Here is a 22,803-nt window from a genome sequence, read left to right on the forward strand (position 1 = left end):
TGTGAAGATAAGGAGTTCTGAGAGAAGGAGTCCCGTTTTGAATCATCCCTCCTACTTAGACCGTAGGCCCCGTGCGGGCCAGGGACTCTGAACGGTCTGATTCACTCGTTTCCACCGCGGTGCTACAACAGTGCTGAACAAACACCGTAATCGTTACAATTATCATTAGTAATAATAGAAGGTATTAAGTGCTTCCTATGTGCAGAACACTATACCAATCACCGGGAGAAAATACAAGGGTAGGAATTAGATACGGTCCCTGTCCCTTAAAGGGGTTTATGCGAGTAGCTTCACGGGAATGAATTTAATTAATGTCAACCCATTTGTTCACCTCGGGCTCAAACGATGCCTTGTCCAGGAGAAGAAACCACAAAGGAAAATAATTTCGATTTCCCAAGAATAACAACAATAATAGTATTTTTTAAGCACTTACTTTGTGCCAAGCCCTGCATGAAGCACTGGGACAGATACAAGATGATTAGGTCCCATATGGGTTTTACAGTCTCGGTAGGAGGGAGACCAGGTATTTAATCCCCATTCTGCGGATGAAGGAATCGAGACAGGGAAGTTAAGAGATTTCCCTAAAGTCACGTGGCAATTAAGTGGCGGGGGCTGGGATAATGGTGTATCTACCCCAGGGCTTAGAACAGTGCTTGACACAGAGTAATAATAATAATAATGTTGGTATTTGTTAAGCGCTTACTACGTGCAGAGCACTGTTCTAAACGCTGAGGGAGATACAGGGTAATCAGGTCGTCCCACGTGAGGCTAATCCCCATTTTACAGATGAGGTAACTGAGGCACAGAGAAGTGAAGTGACTTACCCACAGTCACACAGCTGACAAGTGGCAGAGCCGGGAGTCGAACTCATGACCTCTGACTCCCAAGCCCAGGCTCTTTCCACTGAGCCACGCTGCCGTGATTATTATTATTAGAACCCAGGATCTCTGATTCCCAGGCCTGGGATCTTTCTGAACACTGGAAAGGACTGATCCTGTCCTCTAGATTGTAAGCTCATTGTGGGCAGGGAACTTAATAATGTTGGTATTTGTTAAGCGCTTACTATGTGCAGAGCACTGTTCTAAGCCCTGGGGTAGACCCAGGGGAATCAGGTTGTCCCACGTGGGGCTCACAGTCTTCATCCCCATTTTACAGATGAGGTAACTGAGGCACAGAGAAGTTACGTGACTTGCCCACAGTCACACAGCTGACGAGTGGTGGAGCCGGGATTCGAACCCATGACCTGTGACCTGTCCACCACTCTGTTGTATTGTACTCTCCCAATCGCTTAGTACAGTGTTCGGCACTCGGTATTCTCTTAATAGAAGCAGCTGCTTAGAGAAGCAGCTTGGCTTAGTGGAAAGAGCCCGGGCTTGGGAGTCAGAGGACGTGGGTTCTCATCCCGGCTCTGCCACTCGTCCGCTGTGTGACCTTGGGCAAGCCGCTTCACTTCTCTGTGCCTCAGTTCCCTCATCTGTAAAATGGGGATTAAAACCGACAGCCCCACGTGGGACAACCTGAATACCGCGTATCTACCCCAGCGCTTAGAACAGTGCTTGGCACATAGTAAGTGCTTACCAAATACCATTATTATTATTATTATCATTAATAAATACCATTGATCGATTGATGTTTGAGGTTCTTGGACAAGTTGGACTACAGGATAGTTCATCCTATCCTCTGGTTCATAGTATTCATTCATTCCATTCAAGAGTATTTATTGAGCGCTTACTATGTGCAGAGCACTGTACTAAGCGCTTGGAATGTACAAATCGGCAACAGATAGAGACGGTCCCTGCCCTCTGACGGGCTTACGGTCTAATCGGGAGAGACGGACAGACAAAAAAATAAATAGTAGCGCATTCAAAGAACATTAGTTGTTTGGGAAGTTACTGCCGAGGTTCAAATTCAGCCTAGGTAAGCATCACTTCAAGCCGGTGAAGGTTTGATGAGGTGAACGTTTGAGACAGATTTGAAGCCTTTTAACCTTTAAAGCGTTTTCTGTGTTGATTCCTGGAGCCTTCAAGCAAGATCAGCTATGTACTGCATGTATTTTCAATAAGAAAGGCAAGAGACATTTCTTGCGGATCATTTTTCTTTGAAAAGCGGAGGCCATCTCTTCCCGGACAACTATCCTACGCATCTCTCGCCCTTCCTAATGAAGCTTTTCATTAGGTCAAGGATCTCTCTGTATCTGGATCCAACCACTCTGCCAACAGCAAAACATGTCCGATATATTCCGGGGAGAACAGGAGAACAGGGAAACATCCGAGGACAGGCAGGGAAAACAGTACAACAGTTGGTCCTTTGTGGGCAGTTAATGCAAGAAAAAGAAACTTGATAAACTTACGGAGAATTTTCTGAAGATTTCCTCTAGTTCGTCGTGACCGTGGTGTTTGGCGATCTGAACCGGGACTGCGCCCTGAGAGTTCTTAGTCTGGAATGCCCGAGATGCCCCCGGACACCAGAGCAAATGGGATGCCAAGTTCTTGAAGCCGAACCTGGCCGCGCAGTGCAGAAGGGTGGGCAGTTCTTTGTACTGAGTACCTGGAAGCGACGAGACCCAGAGGCTTTTATTATAGATCGCCAGTCCAACTGGATCATGACTCCTGAACATTCAAACGGAACGACCGAATGCTTTCCCCTTCTACGACAACTCCCGACGGTTCATCCTCCGAGGACCCGGCCCGTAGTAAACAATAAATGCTCTATGAAATACGCTTTCAAAACACACACACGTTCAATATGTCACGGCATCCTGTCGGGTCTACCTTCACCACGTCTCTAAAATCTTTCCTTTCCTCTGCTCCCGCTCCGAGATCCAAGAAATGATGATATCCCATCTTGACTGCCGCATCAACCTCCTCGCTGCCCTCCCATCTTCCTTACTCACCAGCGATCTTGAAAGACCCTCAATCAGCTCTCTCCCTCCTACCTTGTCTCCCTAATCTCCTACTTCAACCCCAACCTTCACACACCCTGCTCTTCTAATGGCCAACCTACACACTGTACCTCGATCTCATCCACCTCACTGCCGTCCTCCCTCCCGCATCCTGATGATGATGTCGGTATTTGTCGAGCGCGTACTATGTGCAGAGCACTGTTCTAAGCCCTGGGGTAGATACAGAGTCATCAGGTTGTCCCACGTGAGGCTAAGGGTTTTCATCCCCATTTTAATAATGTTGGTAGCGGTTAAGCGCTTACTATGTGCGGAGCACTGTTCTAAGCGCTGGGGTAGATACAGGGTCATCGGGTCGTCCCACGTGAGGCTCACAGTCAATCCCCATTTTACAGATGAGGTAACTGAGGCCCAGAGAAGTGAAGTGACTTGCCCACAGCTGACAGGTGGCAGATCCGGGATTCGAACCCATGACCTCCGACTCCCAAGCCCGGGCTCTTTCCACTGAGCCACGCTGCTTCCCTGAATCCTGCCTCTTCAACGTCCGACTGAAGATCACTCTCTCCACCTTCGAAGTCTCATTAAAAACACGTCTCCAGGAGGCCTTCCCCAGCTAGACCCTCACTTCCTCTTCTCCCATGCCCTTCTGTGTGGCCCCTGAACTTGGTTTTGCGCCCTTTATTAATCCCTCCTTCAGCCCGACTGCCCTTATGTATGTATGTGGCCGGGATCTGGTTATTTATATTAATCTCTATGCCCCTCTAGACCGTAAGCTCATTGCGCTACATTGTACTCTCCCAAATGCTCCTTACTGTGTACTGAACACTGTAAGCACTCAATAAATATGAGTGATGGGTTGATTGACAGCCTTATACACTGCTATTTCCCCTGATAGTTAACGCATTTTAATGTGTTTCCCCCCATAGGCTGTGCACTCCTTGATAACGGATCCTACCTACCAACTCTATTGTACTGTAGTTTCTCCAATGCTCAGTACAGTGTTCTGCACAAAGTAAGCACTCAATACATACAGTTTATTGACTGATTGATTTAAATAGAGGCCGAATACTGGGCTAAATCGACCATCGTTCTCACCCAGCGGGCATTTCTTACGTTCGTATCTTCTAAAATCCTGACTTCGGTTTTCACAGCTTCCTTACTGACGTTTGAAAGGACGTATTCCACAATGACTAGCAATTATAATCCATTTATTAATCAGGCACAACCTGCGATGATAAATGAAAATGAAGCTTTCCCAAAGGGAACTTAGTGAATGGCGGTTACGAATCCTTAATCACCCTAGGGAAACCGTCCATCGGTGTACTCTAAAAAATTGCACGTGACTGTGCTGTCCTCCACCGACACAGAGTGTTGTGGCATCCTACGAAGAGGCAGTTTTATGCGTCCTATAAAGGTCTAACGTATGGGAAAGCTATTAGAGTAAAAATACGTTTTAAAAAAGCAGATTATATGACACTTCATCATCATTACTACCATCAAAAACATTTACTGAAAAATCTACCAAGGGCAGAACTCTACTGAGCACCGACTGTGTGCAGAACATTCTATCGAGTGCTTATGTCGATATCTCGTGCTTCTAGAGAAGCAGCGTGGCTCAGTGGAAGAGCATGGACTCGGGAGCCGGAGGTCATGGGTTCGAATCCCGGCTCTGCCACTTGTCAGCTGCGTGACTGTGGGCAAGCCACTTCACTTCTCTGGGCCTCAGTTCCCTCATCTGGAAAATGGGGATGAAGACTGGGAGCCTCACGCGGGACAACCTGATGACCCTGTATCTACCCCAGCGCTTGGAACAGTGCTCTGCACATAGTAAGCACTTAACAAATACCAACATTATTATTATTATTATTATTATCTTTCACAGAACAACTGAACTGTGTACTTCACAATAGAAGTTTCAAGCCCGTCTATATTAGGCCTGAAGGAACGTACGGTAGAAATGAAAGATTCAGGCCCTGTCCTCAAAGAGCTTTCCACTGAATGCTCCCCAAAATGAACGGAAATGAAACAGGAAGAAATGATAACTTCAGTTTTCTAACTTCATGGGGATGAAGCATGAGAAGATGTCAATAACCGGTCAACCACTTGTGACCAAGGACAATCTCTCTTCCGCTAAATTCCACCTGAACCGACTGGCCGATCCTGCAAATAGATCGTCCTGAAGCAATAGTCTAGGATTTATTCAGCTCACACATATTGTATACCAAGAAGGGAAAATCAGTTAAGTGTTTCAAAAAGGAAGGTTTCATGGACGAGCATCATTCGAATTGGAATATTTTCCCCACCTTGGGGAACAAGTGCGACTGAATGACTTGTGTTGTAGTGAAGGCCGAAGATTAGAAAGTATCTGCGTTATATGGACTAGCTACATTTGGAGAGCCATTCATTCAGTCGTATTTACTGAGCTCTTACTGCGTGCAAAGCGCTGTACAAAGTGATTGGGAGAGTACAATATAAGAGCAAACAAAACTATAACAACAAACAAACAACAAACAGCCACAGCCGCCTATGTGGACAGAGCTATATCGATTAATCGATCAGTAAATCGAAAGTATTTTTGGAGCACTCACTGTCTACGAGCTCTGTACTTAGGGCATGAGAGAGTACGACAGAATAGGTCGACACAGTCCCTGCTCCCAAGATTATCAATCAGTGGTACTTACTGAGCGCTTCCTGTGTGCACAGCACTGTACTAAGCACTGGGAGAGTACGCTACCACAGAGTTGGTAGCCATATCCTCAGCCACACGAGCTCGCGTGCCATTTGTTTCAGCCATAGTTTCCTTCATTCCTCTTCACTGTGGGGAAATTTCTTCCCGCCCTTGGCTAATCATCAGTTTATGCCTGAAATCTGAGGTTTATGAGTCCCGTAATTGATTTATGCCGAGCCGGCGCGGTGGCAGAGACTAGACTTATTGAGATTAATTTTTCATCCCTTTCGAGCCTTATTCGGTTTATAAACGGGAACATCTGGCATGATAAATTCCACAGATTCGATGTCTTATAAATAAAAGTGGTCTCTACTCGTTTAAGCCTCTCTGCCCTGCACAAAAAAAAAAAGGAAGGCAGAAGAATACCTTCCCAACAACAGAATCCCAGAAAAGCTCAGTTATTCATTCAATCGTATTTATTGAGCACTGACCTGAGTGCTAAGTTACGATACAGGGCTCTTCTGCTTGAAAAAGTGAGAAATCCCCAAACTACTTTCTACTCGTCTTGTTGCTGAACTGTTGCTTTTGTTGACTTTTTTTTTCTTCCCTTGGGTATCTCTTTCCTCCCCACGGTCCACTTTTGGATTGTAAACTCCCTGTGGGTCAGGTACAATGTCCTGAAGCTTTTCCCAGAGCTGAGAACATTGGTTGGGTAGTAAGGTCCTTGAGAGCAGGGAACGTATCTACTTATTCCGTCGCGTTTTCCAAAAGTGCTTAGTTCAGTGTTCTGCCCAAAGTCAGGGCCCAATAAATACTATCGCCTGATTAAGCGGCAGACTATTGCTCTAAATCAAATATGGTTAATACCCAGTTAAGTGTTCAATAAATACTGAATTACTGACTGATTACTTGGCACGGATTAAGTACCTAACGAATGTCTTCTATTAATTTGTTTAGGTTTTCTGTTCTGCCTGTTTGAAAAAAACAAAAGAACAGTGAAAAAATTCTTCCATTTCTTTCAGTAATTTCCTAGAGCTCTATGAGACGTTTCTCTCCCTCCTCGAACAAACCTGGCTAATTTTCCTTTCTAAACACCCAGTCTGGCCTTCAGGACCGTGGCTCGGGGAACACGGCTTTAGACGAGAGAGTGTGGATGGCTCGGTGCGAACCTTCACCACTCGCGCAAAAATAACTCGCATCCGCATCCTGCTGGTGGTAAGTCATGCTTTTATCCTCCGTAACCAGCCTGAGCATTAGTTACTTGAATTGCAAGATGCTCTCAGTGTGGCCTAGGGGAAAGAACAGAGGCCTGGGTTCTAATTCTAGTTCTGTCACCTGCCTGCTGTGTGACGTTGGACAGGTCACTTGGCTACTCTGATCCTCAGTTTCCTCATCTGTGAAATGGGGATAAAATGCCTATTCTTTCTCCCCCTTAGGCTGTGCATGTTATGTGGTTAAGAACTATTTCTATCTCATTATTTCTGATCTACTACAGTATGTTTTTATAAGAGAAGCAGCGTGGCTCAGTGGGAAGAGCCCGGGCTTGGGAGTCAGAGGTCACGGGTTCGAATCCCGGCTCGGCCACTTGGCAGCTGCGTGACTGTGGGCATGTCACTTCGCCTCTCTGTGCCTCAGTTACCCCATCTATAAAATGAGGATTAAGACCGTGAGCCTCACGTGGGACAACCCGATTGCCCTGTATCTATCCCAGCGCTTAGAACAGTGCTCTGCACATAGTAAGCGCTTAACAAATACCAACATTATTGTTATTATTTGTTAAGTGCTTACTATGTTCCGGTCAGAGCACTAAGCACTGAGGAAGATTCAAGATAATTGGGTTGGACCAGTCCCTTCCCTACATGGGCCCATGGCCTTAATGCCCATTTGACAGATGAGGTAACTGAGGCACAGATAAGTGACTTACCCAAGGTCACACAATAGACAAGTGGCCGAGCTGGGTTTAGAACCCACATCCTTTGACTCCCAGGCCCGTGCTCTTCCCACTGGGCCACACTGCTTCTCACCAGCGTGTGTGGCACATAGTAAGTGCTAAATGGATACTATGATTATCAATGGTATTATTCTTATTATCATCATGGACAAAGGACCCAAGAGAGTGTCTCTAAAATTCTGATTTGTTTTAAAACTTCGAGCCCTTTGGGGACCAGTAGCCATTTCTCCTTCCCATTTGGGGACATCATCCCAGTGCTTTGAGGAATGCTTGGCACCCCGTAGACATTTCACTTCACTACCTTCACTTCAACTAAAAGACAGGCACCCTTCCGGATGAGAACGTGTCGTCGGCAGCATCGCCTTCAAAACGCGGGACGGCTCTTCCGACACTCGGATACACGACCTTCAGCTCGGCGGAAGTAAAGTGAAGGGATCGGTTCTCCCTGTCGACTCCGTGGAGCGATCCTATAATCCCCCCACCGCCCGCCTCCTGTTTTTTCCCACTCCACCTGCGTCCCCTCCCCCTGACACTTACAAAATAATAATAATTATAGTATCTGTTGAGCGCTGACTATGAGCCAAGCACCGTTCTAAGCAGCAAACCTCTCCCCCACAGTGCGGGGCTACACTAACGTTGAAACTGATCGTTGTGGGCAGGGAATGTGTCCGTTATCGTATTGTACGCTCAATACAATGCTCTAAGTGCTTGTACAGCGCCGTGCCCTCAGGAAGCCCTCACTAAATACGACTGATGGATTGACGGACGTGTTGTAAATCTGGAACAGGTTGCGAATTTTTCAATCAGCGGCATTTATTGAGCGCTTACTGTGGGCAGAGCCCTGCACGAAGCACTTAGGAAAGGACAGGGAAACAGAGGTTCTAGACCCGGCCTAGAAGGAATTGGCAACGTAAAGGTCGACGAAAACCCACGGTGAGATCAGTTGATTCAGTGGCCACTAATGGGTCGTCACTACTGAAAGCATTTGAGCTTCCGAGCAACGTGGGGACCAGGCCGTCAGACGAGCTCACAGCTCTAGAAGGGGTGGAAAATCATCGTCTCTGGGAGACGGGCGGGAGGAATTACACATTTTTAATGGTGCCGGAGTCACTGGTGCAGATGGGCACCGATTAGAGTGGGCTTGGAAACTCAGGGAGCAAGTTGTGGCCAAGGCTGTATTTTTTTATCATTTTTGCAACGCTTCTCCACTACCTTCTTTGTCTCTACATCACGCACGGCTGGACCTTTCTACTCATAAACTCATCGTGTCTTCATTTAATCCCTGCTGTTCGGGAGAGCGTTCCGGGGAGAACACTTAAAAAAACGTATCGTCCATCCTCCATTTTAATTTTCCGTAATGGGCACTATTTTTCTTGACGAATGCATTATAGAAACTGGGGGTGAAAAATACGAAAGACAGTTTCTTTAAGAGAAGCTATAAACCGTGCTGTTCGTGCTTAGACTGCGGTACATCTGGCTTCATTTCATGGCAATTTTCATATAATTAATCAAGATTCATTGCATCTGCTTTCTTTGGCAGTGCTTCCGATGAGGGAAACAGCTGTTGGTTCTGAGGTAGTTCTACCTTAATGCTGTTTTCCTGGGTAATATGGATTTTCAGTTTTCCCCATCACCGCCATCCTCCATTAGTAGTATTTATTTAGCACTTACTAATTACAGAGCCCCGTAAGCGCTTGGGAGAGTACAAATCAACGGAATTGGCCGATACGTTTCCTGCCCACAGGAGGGTTTGATCTAATTCCTTAAGGAAACGAGAGGGGGATGGGGAAAGTCACGCGATTTCTCGATGAAATCGCATCGGAAGAATGAGTATGGCAATGCAGGAAGTCATTTATTGTTAATATGCGAAGAGTCATATCTCGATAGTTAGCAGCTGTTTGGGAAATCTATATAAATTGGTCAGACGTTAGGCGGAAATAACGACTGTGGGATACTTTTAGCACTTACAAGCACCGTGTTACATCCCAATCGATCCACTCTGTTATAGCCCCTGTTCAACGTAGAGGTCACAGTTTAAGAGGGAAGGGAGAACGGGCATTTAATCTTCATTTTACAGAGGAGGAAACTGAGGCACAAAGAAGGTCACACCCGAGCCGAGTGGTGGAGCCAGGATTAGAACCCGGGTTTTCCGACGACCATTGGTGTGCACTTCCCACTAGGCCACGTTAACCTAACGGATTTAAGAACTGCGATCCCGCTTCCCGTCTGTAGGAATTTCAGAAAGGCGCATCCATCGGTTTAGATGTCCAAATGGCATCGAAACATTAGATGGAAACTGATCGTTATAACGGCTGCGTTAAGGATGTCGGCGTTCTCTGTCTCCCAAAGGCCCGCTTTTACGGGGTTCGCGCAGCGGCCCACCAGAGTGGAAACGGGACAGGGCTTTTTTCTGAGGTGAAAGTTCACGATTTCTCACTGTTAATACTGTTCTCGAGCGGGACTATACAGGGGAGAGAACAGGGGCAAAGCCAAAATACCGTAAAAGCTTTATTATCCAGCAGCTTCTTTGGGAAATGGGAAGTGTCAGTTAGACAAACCTGCCAGATATCTAAGGGACCAGAAGCTCCTGTCCTTGGAATGGCATCGTATCGTACTCTCCCAGGTGCCGAGTACAGTGCTCTGCACAGAGTAAGCGCTCAATAAGTACCATTAATTGATTGGACCCCGGTGTTTAGGGAGGCGGACCGCCACGCTCCCTAGGTTTAAAGCCCTACTAAAATCTTATCTGCTCCAAGAAGCCTTCCCTGACTACTCTCTCAACTCCTAATCGATCAATCAGTGGTATTTATTGAGCATTTACTATGTGCAGAGCACTGTGCTGAGCACTTGGAGAGCCTATTCTTCCTCCCGTCCACATCATCTATGCATTTAGGTCTGTACATTCTAAGAACTTTGATAATCACACTCCTCCCCTCTCCCCACAGTGCTTATGTACACATCCCCTCTAGACTATAAGTTCACTGTGGGCAGGAATATCTGTTTAGTGTTATACTGTACTCTCCAAAGCACTTAGTACCGTGTTCCGCACATGTTAAGTGCTCAATAAATACGATTGAATGGATAAATGAATCCTTATATTCTGCCGCTTCCCCCATTTGTCACTGATTTTCATTTCTGTCTCCCCCACTAGACTGTTCCCCTCTCAGGGTGGCACCCGGAGAGTTTCCAGTCCTCCACCAGTCTCGGCTACGGGAGGGAGAGTCGAGCAGAGGCCTGTCCGTTCCGTTCCTAGCTTGGCCAGTGGCTGGCGGGCGGAAGGCCGTCGGCTACGAGTCAAAACTCACCCGTGCCGGGCAGCAGCGGCACAGGAGAGAGTCGAGGGCGGAGACTCAGGTTTACTGCGCGGAAGGCGGGAATGGTAAACCACTTCCGTATTTTTCCCAAGAAAACTCTACGGATCCGCTACCGGAACGATTGCTGATGGAGAGCGGGGGGTTCTGGGAGAGATGCGTCCGTGGTGTCGCTACGGGTCGGAAACGACCCGACGGCGTAAGACAAGGCAAGACACTAGATTGTAAATTAATTGAGGGCTGAGTTTGTGTTTACCAGCTCTACTGTATTGTTCAGTCATTCATGCATACATTCAATTGTATTTATTGAGCGCTTACTGTGTGCAAAGCACTGTGTTGAGCGCTTGGGAGAGTACAAAACAGCAATGCATAGACACGTTCCCTGCACAAGTGAACTTGCAGTCTGGGGGGTGACGAGGGGGGATAGATGTTAATATTAAAAAAATGACAGATATGTAATAATAATAATAATGTTGGTATTTGTTAAGCGCTTACTATGTGCAGAGCACTGTTCTAAGCGCTGGGGTAAACACAGGGGAATCAGGTTGTCCCACGTGGGGCTCACGGTCTTAATCCCCATTTTACAGATGAGGGCACTGAGGCCCAGAGAAGTTAAGTGACTTGCCCACGGTCACACAGCTGACAAGTGGCAGAGCTGGGATTCGAACTCATGAGCCCTGACTCCAAAGCCCGTGCTCTTTCCACTGCGCCACGCTAAGTGCTGTGAGGCTGGGAAGGGGGGAAGAACAAAGGGAGCGAGTCAGGGCGATGCGGAAGGGAGTGGGAGAAGAGGAAAAGGGGGGCTTAGGCAGGGAAGGCCTCCTGGAGGAGATGGGCCTTCCGTGAGGCTTTGAAGCGGGGAAGAGTAACTGTCTGTCGGATTTGAGGAGGGAGGGCGTTCCAGGCCTGAGGCAGGAGAGTAATGATGGCATTTGATAAGCGCTTACTGGGCGCCAAGCACTGTTCTCAGCGCTGAATGAGGGTGAGGGCTCGGCGGCGAGATAGATGACATCAAGGCACCGTGAGAAGGTTAACCTAAGAGGAGCGAAGCGCGCGGGCTAGGTTGCCGCGAGGTGAGGCAGGAGGGGGCAAGGCGATGGAGGGCCTCAAAGCCGACGGCCAGGGGCTTTTGTTCGATGGAGAGGTGGATGGGCAACCACCGGAGGTTTTCGAGGAATGGCGAAACACGGCCGGAACGTTTCCGTGGAAGAATGATCCGGGCAGCAGAGCGGAGCGCGGACTGGGGCGGGGAGAGGCAGGGGGCCGTCTCTTGTACTTTCCAAAGCATTTTTGCACAGATTGAGCACTCGGTGAATACCACTCACTGACTGAGGTAAACTTTATGGCACAATCATCTCTGTGATGCTTACCTCAGCAGATAAAGCCCAACGATGCCTCCGAATCGATGTTCAGACCTCACTGATGCAGCTCGCTTTAAACTAGCCCTCCGGCGGAAAGCATCTATGTCTGAGGCAGACCGAAATGAGCCCAGGTCCAACGGAGACTCAGCCCATACTTTTTGAAGGAGGTTGTACGGTTACCTAGCCGTAATCCGACAGAACCGTGTTATCTGTTAAGCGCTTAATGAGAGCCAAGCGCCGAGACAGATAGAAGATAATCAGGTCAGACGCAGTCCCTATCCCGGTTCAGAGACTAAATTGGAAGGAGAACCGATATTGGACCTCCATTTTACGGATGAGGAAACCGGAGCACAGAGAGGTTAAGTGACTTTCCAAGTTCCCACAGCAAGCAAGTGGCAGAGCAGGAATGAGAACCGAGGTCCCCTGACTCCCAGGCCCGTCCCCTTTCCACTGATCCACACCGTTACTCCCCTTGATTGTGGTTTACCGGATGTCCCTCCGTACATGCCACCACGACAGTTTTTACCCTTCAAGTTCATTTAAATGTAATATTCGGGTTATCCGAAGCGGAATTGTTCCTATTATCATAGTGGTCTGTCCCCAGGTCAGCCTCCATCCCATCCCCTAGAGAAGCGGCGTGGCTCAGTGGAAAGAGCCCAGGCTTGGGAGTCAGAGGTCATGGGTTCGAATCCCGGCTCCGGCGCTGGTCAGCTGTGTGACCGTGGGCAAGTCACTTCACTTCTCTGGGCCTCAGTTACCTCATCTGTAAATTGGGGATTGAGACTGTGAGCCTCACGTGGGACAACCTGATCACCCTGTATCTACCCCAGCGCTTAGAACAGTGCTCTGCACATGTAAGCGCTTAACAAATACCAACATTATTATCCTGCCTGCTTCACCTCGGTAGGAAGGACTGAAACAGCTGCGTCGGGAAGCCCCTCTGAAACGCAGAACCTTGGAAAGGTCAGTGACATCCATAGCAGCCACTGCGTCACTTAACTTCTCTGTGCCTCAGTTACCTCCTCTGTAAAATGGGGATTAACTGTGAGCCTCACGTGGGACGACCTGATTACCCTGTATCTTCCCCAGCGCTTAGAACAGTGCTCTGCACATAGTAAGCGCTTAACGAATACCAACATTATTATTACGACTCCACTCTGAAACGCAGAACCTTGGAAAGGTCAGTGACATCCATAGCAGCCACTACGACTCCACTCGTGGCTGTGAATGTCGAGCTCTGATCCACGAGGACTAGGAAATGCTGCTTCTCTAACCACATTACCCTATCACGCAAGCAACCAACTGTATTTTTTGAGCACTTAATTTGTGTGGTGCACCGTTCTAAGCATTAGGGAGGGTACAATACAGACGATAGGCATGAATCCTGCCCTGAAGGAGAACAGTGCTTGGCACATAGTAAGCACTTAACAAAGACCATCATGATTACGGTCTAACGGGAGAGACAGACACGAAAATACATTAAAAGCAGGGAAAGCATCTGACCACAAGGATATGGATTTCAGGGCGGCGAGGATGGGGGCGGGGGGTAATCATGCTTTTATTTTATGTATTTATTTATTTATTTTTAGATAATCGTTTCATCTGCCCTCGACATATCTGTTGTCAGTCCTCACTCCCACCTTACACTCTGAGATCGGGAACCCCACGAGGGCCAGGGACCACGTCTGATTCCCACCTACGGTACTTAGTAGTTAGTCCCAGTTCTTAGTATGGTGTTCTGCACAGCGTTTACCCCACTGAGTGCAAAATATTGTTCGACGGAAGCCAGACCCAGGCTCCTTACCCACAAGAACTTCCTAGCCAAAGTCACAGGGTATATTGAAAGTCTGTTCTCCTAGGCATAATTACTTTTTACCGTGGCATATGTTCAGATTGCCCTGTATCTGCATGTGCTTACTGATTTGGGCACATAATCCTCTCGAAATGTTTTCTATAATGTCTGCACTAATCCAATTACCTTAAAAATTGTCAATTCAATAAATAAAAGTGAATCTGTAATGAAAAAAAGATTTTTAATGCACAGGTGGGCTTCCTATCAGGCTCTCATTTTTTTCAATAGCTGCAATTATTCTATCACGAAGGAAGAAATATATTCCGTTATGATTTTAAAATAGAAAATACCTATTTAATTGCATCGGAGCCATAAAATTGCTGTATTTGAAAAAGCATACGTGCAATTCGAAACCAAACCGACGTTAATATATCCATTTAGTACAAACTCAATAACCATTTTTAAGAAATACAGCACTTCAGGTATTTTTCATACAATAATATAAAACTCTGCCAATTGATGCTATCGATTGACCGGCAGAGGAACTAGTTCCCTAAAACTGTAAATTCTAGACTGCTAGGTTTTTGTGAGCCAAGGGCACATCTCTGAACTCTATCGTATTCTCCCAAGTGCTCAGTACAGTGTTCTGCACTCAATAAGCAGTCAATAAATAGAGAAGCAGCACGGAATAGTGGATTAGAGCATGGGCCTGGGAGTCAGAAGGACCTGCGTTCTAATCCCGGCTCTACCGCTTGTCTGCTGTGTGACCTTGGGTAAGGCGCTTCACTTCTCTGTGCCCCAGTTACCACAACCGTAAAATGTGAATTAAGACCGTGAGTCCCATGTGGGACATAGATAGTGTCCAGCCTTGAATAATAATAATGATGTTGGTATTTGTTAAGCGCTTACTATGTGCCGAGCACTGTTCTAAGCGCTGGGGGAGATACAGGGTAATCGGGTTGTCCCACGTGAGGCTCACGGTTAATCCCCATTTTACAGATGAGGTAACTGAGGCACAGAGAAGTGAAGTGACGCCCACAGTCCCACAGCTGACAAGTGGCAGAGCCGGGATTCGAACTCATGGCCTCTGACTCCCAAGCCCGTGCTCTTTCCACTGAGCCACGCTGCTTCTCTAAAAATACTCTGGGGCGGGACATGGACAGTATACAACTTGGAATCCACTTAGAACGGCGTCTGGCACGTGCTTAACAAATACCATAAAAGAATGAAAATAAATATCATTGATCGACTGACTGATTGGACTGTAAGCTCCTTGAGGCGAGGGCTTTGTCTACTAATTCTACTGAACTCTCCTAAAGACTTAGTACAGTGCCCAGCAGAAAGTAAACACTCAAAAATAGCCATCGATCGACAGATTGATAAAAAACGGTATTGTCGTTGAGGTGTCCCCACCTGTAATGTAGCCAGCTGGGATGGAATAGGTGGGAAAAAGCAAATTTCTTCATACTCAGATGCCCTCAGCTGGCCCTCAGTGAAAAAAAGAAGGAGATGACGATATAGGAATTCATAGCTTGAATTTTGAGAGAGAATCTCTCCCAGACGCTGGCCTCTTCCCTGGACTCTTAGGAGAAGAAGCGTGGCCTAGTGAAAAGAGCTAGGGCCTGGAGTCAGAGATCCTGCGTTCTAATCCTGACTCCGCCGCGTGTCGGCTGTGTGACCTTGGGCAAGTCGCTTCACTTCTCTGGGCCTCATCTGCAAAATGGAGTCTCAATACTACTTCCTCCTACTTACACCGTGAGCTCCAGGAGGGACCCGATAACCTTCTATCTACCTCAGTGCCGGGCACACAGTAAGCACTTAACAAATGCCCCAGTTACTACACGGGGCCACCCTTGGGCCCTAGAGTAATGTCCGAGAAAGCTGGCCCACTGTCCGCTCCCATGGCTCAGTTTACTTCACCGTTTCAACTGGTGATGTTGAAAACCAACTTCGAAAGCCAACGGTAAAGGTCCCGACCAGTACCGTGCTCATCTATTCCCGTAACGGCCAGACGTACCTCTTTTCTTTCTCCTAAACAATTCTAACCCACACATGTATTTTTCACATTAAAAGGAGTGTACACGAGTGCCTATTTTCCTGCTGTCATCGTTTACCAAATGGAAAGTATTGATAGTCCTATTCAGAACTCTCCGCTATGATTGCAGATAATTACTACCGTTGACCTTGAAATCCTGCATCTTTTGTGTGAACCCACAGAAACTGAACACATGAGTAGCAATTATTTGAACACAAGACGGATCAAAACGATTCGGGGCACTTAGGGGCTAGAATTTTCATTCTCATGTCAGAAGCCGTGGGGCAGGGTACACAATTCGAGAACAAGTCCGCTTGAAACGCGGCCTTGAGTGATTGTGCTCTTCTTTCTTTTTCTGGGCAGAGTTTCACAATCCTAACCTCTCCAAGATCTCAATGATTACAGGGTCTAATTCCATTTTTTTTCCTACCTACTTCAGCCTTCTCAGTTGATATGGTTGAGGAAGAGCGAGCTGTCTCCATGACAATAATAATTACTAATAATTATGGTGCTTGTTAAGCACTCACTATGCGTCCAGCACTGTTCTATGCGCGGGGGGAGACACGAGTTATCCGGATGGACACAGTCCCTGCCCCACGGGGGGCTCACATTCTTAATCCCCATTTTACAGATCAGGGTACTGGGGCCCAGAGAAGTAAATTGGCTTGCCCAAGGTCACACAGCAGACAAGTGGCGAAGGTGGGATTAGAACCCAGGTCCTCTGACGCCCAGGCCTGTGCTCTCTGCACTAAGCCACGCTGTTTCTCATAAAAACAAAAGCTCCAATTCTTTTGACAATAGGAAAGTCTAGAAGAGGGAGAATTTAGGGACTTTGGTCAAATAAGAGCGAGATGATAAACTTTCCTCTTATTTTTGTATTTTACGCCTAGAGCTTTTCTTTCCATTCATACTTGTTGTGGGCAGGAAAAATGTCTACTGACTCTGTTAAATTGTACCCTCCCAAGTGCTTAGTACAGTGTTCTACACACGGTAAGTACTCGACAAATACCTATGATCGATCGATTGATTCATCTGATGGTCAATTTCCAGAATCTTAAAAAGAGTTCACAGACTGCCCGGAAAACTTCAGGAATTCCCTTTGTGATAGAATGTGTAGAAGAATGGGCATGTGCATGTGAAGAAGAAAGAGAGTGAAAATCAGAAAAAGAGAGAGAAAGGAAGAGAGAGAAGAGACAGAAAGAGATGAAGAGAGAGGGGGAGGGAAAAAAGGAAGACACAGAGAGAGAGAAAGGAGGGAAAAATGGAGAGAAAAAGAGGGAAAAAAGAAGAAGGGAATGAGGGAGAAAGTGAGTGAAAGAGAAAGAAATAGAGAAAGAGAGAGAAGGAAAGAAATAGAAAGAGAGAGGGAAGTGGAGAGAGGGAGAGATAAAGAAGGAGAAAGGAAGAGGGAATAGAGATGGAGAGGGAAAGAGGGAGAGTGGGAGAGAATGCCTGCCTGAATTTATCCAAAATGGGATAAAATTGTAGCTACAAAATTTCCCATTTCCTCCAGGGTCACACGCTATCACAGACTATGGGTAGAGCACCCTGCCGCAGCAGAAAACAGAACCCTAACATTTCAGTTAGAGGCCACGGAAAACACAGTGAACGTGACCTCGAGAAATTCGGTTAGAAACTCAATTAAAGGAAGGATAGTAAAGCAGAGAGTAAAATAAGCCTTGACACCCTGCTGAGATAGATCTCTCTGCCCTCTAAACTCTCTTTCCCTTTAAACGATTGCTATAGGGTGGGATGCTGCGTTTGCTGTTTATAAAAAGTTTACAAAGAAACTCTTCTTACCCCGAGTACTTAACGGCAAGGTTTAAGAAAGGTAAAGGTGATCTGCAGGCCTCTATTTAGTGCCACGAGAGACAAATTTTAATTCGCTTTAAGTACTTAAAGCACCCGCAGCAGAGGGTCTTTTTTTTTTCAAGAAACAAGAGTAACCGAACCAGACAGAGCTCTCTCACACATTTAGCAGCGATCTGTTTCCCTCAACGGCACTGATGTTGAAAACACAGACTTCCCCCGCTCCGTCCCTTCCGTCCTCCACACTTTCCCTTCCTCGGTTGACCGAAGAATAGTCTCCGTCAGCAGCGCAAGTCTAAAGTAGCCCCCTCCCCAACCCCTGGCATCACATCCAGATAACAGGTATGCCTGTCTCAGCTGCCTCACCCAATTAAACCATCGATAGTATTTCTCGAGTGCTTTCTGGATGCCGAGCACTGCAGCAACACTTGGGAGAGTATAGTAGGGCGAGTAGACATGAGCCCTGCTCATAAAGAGCTTGCAGTTTCCCGAGCGGAAATACTGTTGAGAATTCCAGTCGCTTTCCTAACTGTGGTGTTTGTTATAATAATAATAATCATATTTGTTAAGCATTCACTCAAGTGCCGGGGGAGCTACAAGGTAATCAAGCGGTACACAGTCCCCTGTCCCACGTGGGGCTCACAGTCTTGATCCCCATTTGACAGATGAGGTGACTGAGGCAGAGAGAAGGGAAGTGACTTTTGAGTGGCGGAACCGGGATTAGAACCCATGACATTCCACGCCGCTTCTCGACGTGCCCGAGGTCGAACGGCAGGCAAGTGCCACAGCCGGGATTAGAGCCCAGGTCCCCTGACTCCTAGGCCCGTGGCCTTTCCACCAAGCCATTCTGACTGCCCAATCCGCCCCCCGGCCTCCAGCTAAATGAGAGAGATGGTGTGGATGGCAAAAAAAAAAAAAGAGCCCCAACTTGGGCTCCATCCATCAGCTCAAATCTAGTCAATCAGAGGATGGACAGGGCCACAGAAAACTGTCTGCTTTCCTCAGCCAAATTCTCCACGGTGCAAAACACAGGGATTGTACGGTAACGTGGCCGCGATATTTTTAAAGCATTTATTAGTTGCCAAGCAGAGTGGTAGGCACTGGGGAGGTGTGGCATGGAGTGGGTTGAGAGCGGTGAGGCAGACGACTGAAGCCACAGCCGTAAGCAGAAGCAGCGTGGCTCGGTGGGGAGGACCTGGGCTTCGGAGTCGGAGGTCACGGGTTCGACTCCCGGCTCTGCCACTCGGCAGCTGTGTGACTGTGGGCAAGTCACTTCACTTCTCTGGGCCTCGATTACCTCATCTCTAAAATGGGGATGAAGACCGTGAGCCTCAGGTGGGACAACCCGATTGCCCTGTATCTACCCCAGCGCTTAGAACAGTGCTCTGCACATAGTAAGCGCTTAACAAATGCCCACATTATCATTATAGGTTTCCCCAAATTTTAGAGGTCGGAAAAGCCTCCCGCTGCTGTGGCCACACGGGACGTGAGGCTTCTGGGAGTGTCACTCCTCTCAAGCCACCCTAATTACTGTGCCTTTTTGGGGGGGGAGGCGGTTTATGATATTTGTTAAGCGCTTACTATGTGTCAGGCACTGTTCTAAGCACTGGGGTAGATCCAAGCTAACACATGAGACTCTCAGTCTTAATCACCATTTGACAAGTGAGGTGACTGAGGCCCAGAGGCAAAAAAAATTCATCCGTTGAGCGCTTACTATGTGCCGAGCACTGTTCTGAGCGCTGGGGTAGATACAGGGTAATCGGGTTGGCCGACGTGAGGCTCACGGTCTTTAATCCCCATTTTACAGATGAGGCGACCGAGGGACCGAGAAGTTAAGTGACTCGCCCAGAGTCACCCGGCCGACGGTGACGTGACCCGCCTGAGGTCACACGGCGGGCGAGTGGCGGAGCCGGGATTAGAAGCCAGGACTTCCCGACTCCCAGGCCCGTGCTCCGTCCAGCTGCTTCTCGTATACTCAACCCCTTCTCGACTCCTTCACAGTCACCCTCCTGCTCACACCTTACCTTACCTTTTCCCCGGAACTCTTCCGCTCTTCACATCCAGCAGACAAATAATAATGTTGGTATCTGTTAAGCGCTTACTGTGTGCAGAGCACTGTTCTAAGCGCTGGGGGGGACGCGAGGTAACCAGGTGGTCCCACGTGAGGCTCACAGTCTTCATCCCCATTTTCCAGATGAGGGAACGGAGGCCCAGAGAAGTTAGGTGACTTGCCCACAGTCACACTTTATTGTACTCTCCCGTTTTTACTCCTCCATCAGCCCCTTTGCTGACCTCCCTGCCTCCTGTCTCTCCCCACTTCAGTCCCTACTTCACCCTGCTGCTTAGATCATTTTTTCTAAAGAAAATATTCAGTCCGTATCTCCCCACTCCTCAGGGGCCTCCGGTGGTTGCTCATCTAGACTGTCAGCTTGTTGCGGGCAGGGCCTGCGCCTACCACCTCTGTTATATTGTACATTTGTACAATGTACAGTATAATGTACATTTATACAATGTACAATATAACATTTTGGTCGTTGGTAACTTCTCTGAGCCTCAGTTTCCTCATCTGTAAAATGAGGATCCACGACCTCTTATATCTGTTAGATTGTTGTATCGCATCAATCAATCGATCCTATTTCTTGAGCACTTACTGCGTGCGGAGCACTGTACTGAGCGGTTGGGAGAGTACAACAGAACAGAGTTGGTAGACATATTCCTCGCCCACGACACCAAGTACAGTGTTCCGCACACGGTGAGCGCTCAAGAAATACCGTCGATGGATTGATTCCGGGCGCTCTGTAAATAGTATCGATCGACTGATGTATCCGTTGACCAAATGGGAAATGCTCTGGAACTGGGTTGCTCTACCAGGGCGGGAATGAGAATCTCCTAGGATTCCCACTGGTGTTGGAAGACTGTGCTGGTGGCGTTACACAAATATAATAATATAATAATATATATTAATGCTACTTTTTAAGTGCTATACAAGTGTTGGGGAAGATCGTGTTGGATTCAGTCCCTGTCCCGCACTGGACTCGCAGTCTTAATCCCCACTTTACAGATGAGGTAACCGAGGCTCAGGTAATACAAGCGGCTTGCCCATGGTCACACAGCAAACAGAGCCGGGAATAGAACCCGGGTCCTCTGCCTTCCCGGCCCAGACTCTTTCCACTAGGCCAGCGTGGCTCAGCGGAAAAAGCCCGGGCTTGGGAGTCAGAGGTCACGGGTTCTAATCCCAGCTCCGCCGCTTGCCAGCTGTGTGGCTTTGGGCAAGTCGCTTTACTTCTCTGTGCCTCAGTTACCTCATCTGTAAAATGGGGACTAACTGTGAGCCCCATGTGGGACAACCTGATCACCTTGTATCCCCCAGCGCTTAGAACAGTGCTTTGCACATAGTAAGCGCTTAACGAATACCAACATTATTATTATTAGGCCGCGCTGTCCCTCGATACCTGTGCTACCCAATCTTCTACTGCAGTCGCTCCCTAGCTGGAAAGATTTCTAGTGAGGCGTCCGGCGGCCTCCACAATCGGCTCCAGCGGGGAACGTGCCCTTCTTGCAATCGAAACCACTTTTCTCTTCATTTTTCAAGCGATCTCTTCCTCGGGTCATGAGCTTTGATGTTTTTTCCGAGCGTCTCTGTGATGCCGTAACAAACGGAAAGCGACGGAAAACAGTCCCGAAAGTGGGGGGGGGGGGTTGGATAGGGGCATGAAAGAAAAGGCTGGGGACAGTGGAACCGAACAAATCATCTCAAGAATAAATAAGCAACTAGAGAAACTTTCCAGTATCCATTACCGGCCAAATCCGCTACCGATGCTGAGCCCACGAGTAAATGAAAAGAAGCCAGGGAAGCAATGCGATGCCATGACATATGCTGAGGAGAAACTATCCCTGCTAACAACCATCCAATAGGAAGGAATTTCCTAGATTATCCCCCTCCATCCCAGCCCCCAGGCACCAGGATGTGTGGTCAAGGGAAGCTCAGATTCTTTTATTTTCACGCAATTACTAGGAGAAAGTTGAGAGAGAGAGCTCTGCCCATGCATTTATGTCCATATTTTACATATGAAACCTTTTAAGCACTCTGTACTGTAAATATTTGACCTTAGGCTGGTCATTTAACTTCTCTGAGCCTCAGTTTCCTCACCTGTAAAATGAGGATCCGCGACCTGTTCTCCCGCCTACTGTGTCCAACGCGATCAACTTGTACTTCCCCCGGGATTTAGTAGAACGTTTGGCACAGTGGAAGCCCTTAGCCAATGTAATTATTATTATTATTCTCATTATCATCATCATGATGGTCATCACCATCGACTTTCCTCCTCTCTGTAATTATTTTCATATTTGTCTTCCTTGCTAGACTGCAGGCTCCTTAAGGGAAGGGGCCGTGTTCTACTAACTCTATCGTTCTCTCCCAAGGGTTGACTTGGCGCAGTCCTCTAAATACAGTAGGCATTCAGTAAACACCGCTGTGGTTCGATGGATTGATCGACAGGTAATAATAACGTTGGCATTTGTTGAGCGCTCACTATGTGCAGAGCACCGTTCTAAGCGCTGGGGTAGATACAGGGTCACCAGGTTGTTCCGCGTGAGGCTCGCAGTTAATCCCCATTCGACAGATGAGGTGACTGAGGCCCAGAGAAGTGAAGGGACTTGCCCACAGTCACCCAGCTGACAAGTGGCGGAGCCGGGAGTCGGACCCGTGACCTCTGACTCCCAAGTCCGGGCTCTTTCCACTGAGCCTCGCTGCTTCCCGTGGTATTGATGGACCGATCGATCGATTGATAGGTGAGGGAAAGAGTGATCTGCAATGATAATCCATTTGATGGGGTGTTCAAAGATAGTTCTTTCCTGATTGAAGACTCTCACAGGTTCTGTCTGTTTTCAAGGCTCCCTCTCGGTCTTTGTAAAGCTCCTACTCAAGGACGGCAACCTCCCTCTTATTTCTACCTCGGCCGCGGAGGTCTTCAACGG

General features: G+C 47.7%; 1 protein-coding gene across 1 annotated transcript in view; it reads right to left on the reverse strand.

Annotated features, from left to right (window-relative positions):
* The window catches only part of BANK1 (B cell scaffold protein with ankyrin repeats 1), a 311,769-nt gene that overhangs the window by 197,715 nt on the left and 91,251 nt on the right, over nt 1-22,803 (reverse strand). The window contains exon 7 of the mRNA XM_029076540.2: nt 2,351-2,547. Coding sequence (XP_028932373.1) covers nt 2,351-2,547 — 197 coding nt within the window. The remainder of the gene's footprint in view (nt 1-2,350; nt 2,548-22,803) is intronic.

The sequence above is a fragment of the Ornithorhynchus anatinus genome, chromosome 12 (genome assembly GCF_004115215.2).
Source record: "Ornithorhynchus anatinus isolate Pmale09 chromosome 12, mOrnAna1.pri.v4, whole genome shotgun sequence".
Lineage (NCBI taxonomy): Eukaryota > Metazoa > Chordata > Mammalia > Monotremata > Ornithorhynchidae > Ornithorhynchus > Ornithorhynchus anatinus.